The 4,375-nt window shown below is 57.6% G+C and overlaps 1 protein-coding gene across 1 annotated transcript in view; it reads left to right on the top strand.

Moving 5' to 3' along the window:
- CNOT12 (CCR4-NOT transcription complex subunit 12) overlaps positions 1-2,369 on the top strand; it is a 16,250-nt gene extending 13,881 nt beyond the window's left edge. Inside the window, exons 6-11 of the mRNA XM_019624220.1 lie at positions 6-28; positions 121-257; positions 997-1,154; positions 1,407-1,479; positions 1,579-1,617; positions 1,926-2,369. Coding sequence (XP_019479765.1) covers positions 6-28; positions 121-257; positions 997-1,154; positions 1,407-1,467 — 379 coding nt within the window. The 3' untranslated portion in view covers positions 1,468-1,479; positions 1,579-1,617; positions 1,926-2,369. The remainder of the gene's footprint in view (positions 1-5; positions 29-120; positions 258-996; positions 1,155-1,406; positions 1,480-1,578; positions 1,618-1,925) is intronic.
- Positions 2,370-4,375: the final 2,006 nt, after the last annotated feature.

The following is a 4,375-nucleotide window of genomic DNA, read 5'->3' on the forward strand; positions in this document are numbered from 1 at the left end:
GACGCACGCCTGTTCCAGGACTCTACGGGTGGGGCTGACATCTGTGTCGGTGTCTGGGGGTACGCTGGGTGGGGGTCTGGGGCTGCTGTCTGTGTTGACCCCCTGCCCGGGCCCTTGCAGAGCCACGAACTTCTCGGGTGCCATCTTCAGATGAGGAGGTGGTGGAGGAGCCTCAGAACCGTCGGACGCGGATGTCCTTGGGCACCAAGGGGCTGAAAGTCAACCTGTTTCCTGGCCTGAGCCCATCAGCCCTGAAGGTACCATCTGATCACTTAGCAGCCGTGTCCCGCTCCGTGGCCAGCTGGCCGCCTGTGTCCAGCGTCGCTTCTCTCCATCGTCTCTTCCTCCCCCATCCCCTTCTTCCCCTTCCTCCTCTCCTTCTGCTCCCTGGTGAGGGCCCTGCTCCACCCCGTGCTGCGTGCTGAGTGGGATGGAAGTAGAAACCAGGTGCATTCCGTGTCCCAGACCTCACGGGGTAGCGGGGAACACAAGCCATGTCCGTAATTAGCTCTGGTAAATGGAAACGTTTAGGGGGCACTGGGGAGGTTCATACAAGGGCTGGGCCTGTTCAGAGAGGTTCTTTCATAACTGCGAGGTAGTGTGGGATGCGAGGGTAGGTGGGGGAGGCCGCATGTAGCATTTGCTCTTAGCTTTGAGGCATAGGAGTTGGCTATGGAGGGTGGGGCGGTGGGAGGCCTTTGAGGCAGAGGGAACGGAATGGGCGAAGGCACAGGGCTGGGCAGTCACCGCTGGCTTTGTCCAGCCGAATTAGTCTGAATGCAGCAGAGTCTCTCCGAGGGCCTGCTCTGTGTAAGACACGGCTCAGCTCTCGGGGGAAGTTTGTCTGTAAGTGATTTCCCATCCCTCCAGGTGAGAGGACTGAAGAGGGGTCCGGACCTGATTCTGGGGGCTCCGTGCTTTTGGGAGAAGGCCTAGCCCTCTGTGATTCCTCTTGCCTGTCCCTCTGACGTGTCTGCACCTGGACTTGTCTCTCAGGCCAAGCTACGGCCCCGGAACCGCTCGGCTGAGGAGGGGGACCCAGCAGAGAGCAAGTCAAGCCAGAAGGAGTCGGCGGTCCAGCGCTCCAAGTCCTGCAAGGTCCCGGGGCTGGGGAAGCCCCTCGCGTTACCTCCCAAGCCAGAGAAATCCTCAGGGTGGGTGACTGGAGCTTGGGGCGCTGACTGACCCCGTTTTACGTAGAAGAAAACTGAGGCTGGGGGGGGAGCTCAATATGCTGCAAATTATCTCTATGGAGTTGGTGGCGGAGTTCTCGTCTCTGCAGCCAGGCCCCGGCTGCCTCTTCCGGTTGGCGGCGGGGTTTGGTGGGGGGTGTCCGTTCCTACCCCCTCTCATTTTGTCCTGCTTTCCTCAGGTCTGTCTTGTGATCTTTACCCTCTGCCTTTTAGGTCAGAAGGATCGTCGCCAAACTGGCTCCAAGCCCTGAAGCTGAAGAAGAAGAAGGTGTGAGGAACCACCGAGGTGAGGGCAGGTCCCTGGGCTTGGGCCGAGCTGGGGTCGGGGTGGGGGGTTCAGGGGTAAGGACGCCCCCTTCGCTCTCCACCCGCTTTTCTCTGCCAGGCTGGAAGCAGGCAGGTGGGGCCAAGCTCCAGAGACTTGGTAGGTCCCTTGGCGTCCCGTCTGTTTTGCCCAGAGCAGGGTGTTGTCTGGCCCAGGATGGACGAGGAGCCTTCCAGCCTTCCTCCCTGGGCCCGAGGACAGTCCCCGTGCCCTGTAGCTGTCCTCAGTGTGCTCCGTCAGCCCTTCTGGCCTGGGATCTCTGGGGCCACTTACCAGGTCCCCAGCAGGGACCGGCTTCACAGCTGAGCGCAGTGGGGACCGGGAGGGGCTCAGGAGGAGGAAGCTAAAGCATCTCCTGTGCCCCGCGCGGTCGCTCCGCTGACCTCTTCTCTTCCCTCCTGGTGCAGGTCCTTCCTAGCCGGCAGTCTCAGGCAGTGCCCGTTCCCGTGGGGTCCCTGGCGAGGAGACAGCTGGAGCCTCCCATGCCCCAGGCTGCAGCCTGTCTCCCTCCACCTCTGAGGAGTGTCTGGGGAGGCACATTTATGCACTTTGTATCACCTTCCCAACTTCCCCCCACCCACCCCTTCTCTCCCAGCCTCCATTCCGTCATTAGTGGTCAAAGGTTCTGGTCCCTCCCTCCCTGGGCTCTCTTCCCGCCTCCTCTGCTTCCTCCTCCAGCCTCCCTTGGGTTTTCTTTTGATACCAATTTATAGCAATTTTTATAAAAGCCTTTGATTTTTGTAATGGGTGGAGCCCGGCCCCACCTCAGGTCTCCCTCCACCCTGCCAGGTGCCCCACAGAGACCAATAACATTTTGCCACTTGAAACAATAAAGTTTTTTGGGAATTGGTGCTGCCCAGGTTGTGGTGTGTGGTCCTGGCATCCTGGCACCCTGTCCCCCGTCCCCCTGTCCAAGGCTGGAGCTGGGAAATGCTGGTCGGAGTCCTGGCCCACCAGGAGCTCGTTCTAATAATGAACATGCCACTACCCGTGTACTCGTGGGCGCAGTGTCCCTGAGGAGGGCGTATGTGTTATAACAGGCGGATTGCTGATTCCAACAACCCCCAAATCTCAGTAGCCTAACACACAGCGGTTTCCTTTCCGTCAATAAACTGCCCGGTCCAGGTGGGCTGGTGGTGGGGCCGCTCTGTGCCTCACAGTCGTTTGGAGCCCAGGCTCCTTCCACATGTTGTGGCTCGGCCACCTGCAGGGGGCCTTGCAGTCCTGGGAGGATCCTGTGGGGGAGGGAGGATCCTGTGGGAGACCCACGTTCCACGGGCCAGCGTTCAGTTCAGGGGAGACTGGGAAATGTAGTTTAGCCGTGTAGCTGCAGAGAGAGGACCTGAAATTGGTGAAAAGTCACCCTTCTCACCATGGGGTTGGTTTCTGTGACCCCTAAAGGGTCCTTTTAGCCTGTCAGCCCATGCATTCTGGGATGTCCCCTGGCTCCTGGCCATCCCCACCCAAACCCCTGGCCATGGACAGCCTGCTGTCCCTCAGCCTAGTTCCCTCCCATCCTGAGTTCCCCAGACTTGTCAGCCTTTGAGGGCTGGCATCACCTTTCCCTGAGCTTTGCTAAAGGGAGAGGCTCCTGTGGACTCACCTTGACGGCCCGAGCAGAGTCATTGAATTGTAGCAGGTCCGACTACAGCTGAATTTAGAAATCATCTCATTCACCAGAGCTTCTTAGCCTTTGTTTTTTTTAGGGGGTATCAGAGCCACCTACCTAATTTGAGAATTTGACCAAAGCTGTGAACTCCAGAAATATGCATGTATTCACGGTTATGCGAATCAGCCAAGGATTCCATCGCTGACTTCCTAGAGCAGCGCTCTTAACCTTCACTGTGTATCACAGCCTCCTGGGCTGCTTGTTAAAGAGTCACGTTCCTGGGCCCACTCAGGGATTCCAGTCCAGTAGGAATGTGAGGATTCTGCATTTTGGGAAGGCCCCTGCAGCAGAGGGGAAAAAAGGCAGGGGCCCTCCGGTGGGTGCCTGGCTGCACCCCTGGGTGGGTCTGTGCCACACAGTCCCTATGCCAGCCCTCCCAGGGCCTAGCGGAGCAAGCTGGCATGAGCTTTGTTCCCTTCTCTCCCATCCCCCTTTCCCTGTAGGGGTAGGACTGGCAGGAGCCCAAGCCAAACACTTAAGACTCATTAGTGGGACAAATGGAGCCTGTGCTGGTCCCAGGGCCTGGGCTCTGCTGGGAGGGAGAGACAGGGCCCTATTTCTGGGGAAGGCAGAGCCAGCTCTGGTGTGTCGGTGGGGGTGCCCCATACTCCCTCTGTCTGAGAAGAGGTTCAGGACTTCTGTTGGGAGGCAGAGAGAGAGGAGGTCAACACACGTGAGCTTTGACCATAAAGGCAGGTAGGTGTCTGGACAACAAACACAGCTGGGAAAGTTATGTTATTCTTGTCATGCAGCCATTTCTCAGACTGGGCCTGAGATTCTTGGGAGTGGCCTTAGAGGGGCAAGGTTTCGGTCTTTTGAACTTGGATTTGGATTTTAGAAACAGCTGAAAGTCACTTGGGTGCCTGGATTGAGAAATACTTTGGGCAAGCAAGCAGGCTGGTCAATTTTGGTAAAAGTTGGCTCTGAAAGCAATTTCTGAGGAGCCGAATAAGCCCTGGAAGAGTCACTAGAATAAGCGTACAGCCTTTCAGGGGACCACTTGGAAGGCAACAGCTCAATGTGTACATAAAGGCATCAAACCCTTTCCTACGTGTTAGAAAGCCGGGCTGCCCCTTCCTGGGGTTTTGTTGCTACTCAGAGACTCTTGTTCCAATCCCATCATAGTTAGAAATGACTCAACACTGTCTCCCCTATTCCTTGCTACTGAGGCCTCACCGAGAGCCTGTC

This window comes from Hipposideros armiger, unplaced genomic scaffold (genome assembly GCF_001890085.2).
Source record: "Hipposideros armiger isolate ML-2016 unplaced genomic scaffold, ASM189008v1 scaffold_582, whole genome shotgun sequence".
NCBI lineage: Eukaryota > Metazoa > Chordata > Mammalia > Chiroptera > Hipposideridae > Hipposideros > Hipposideros armiger.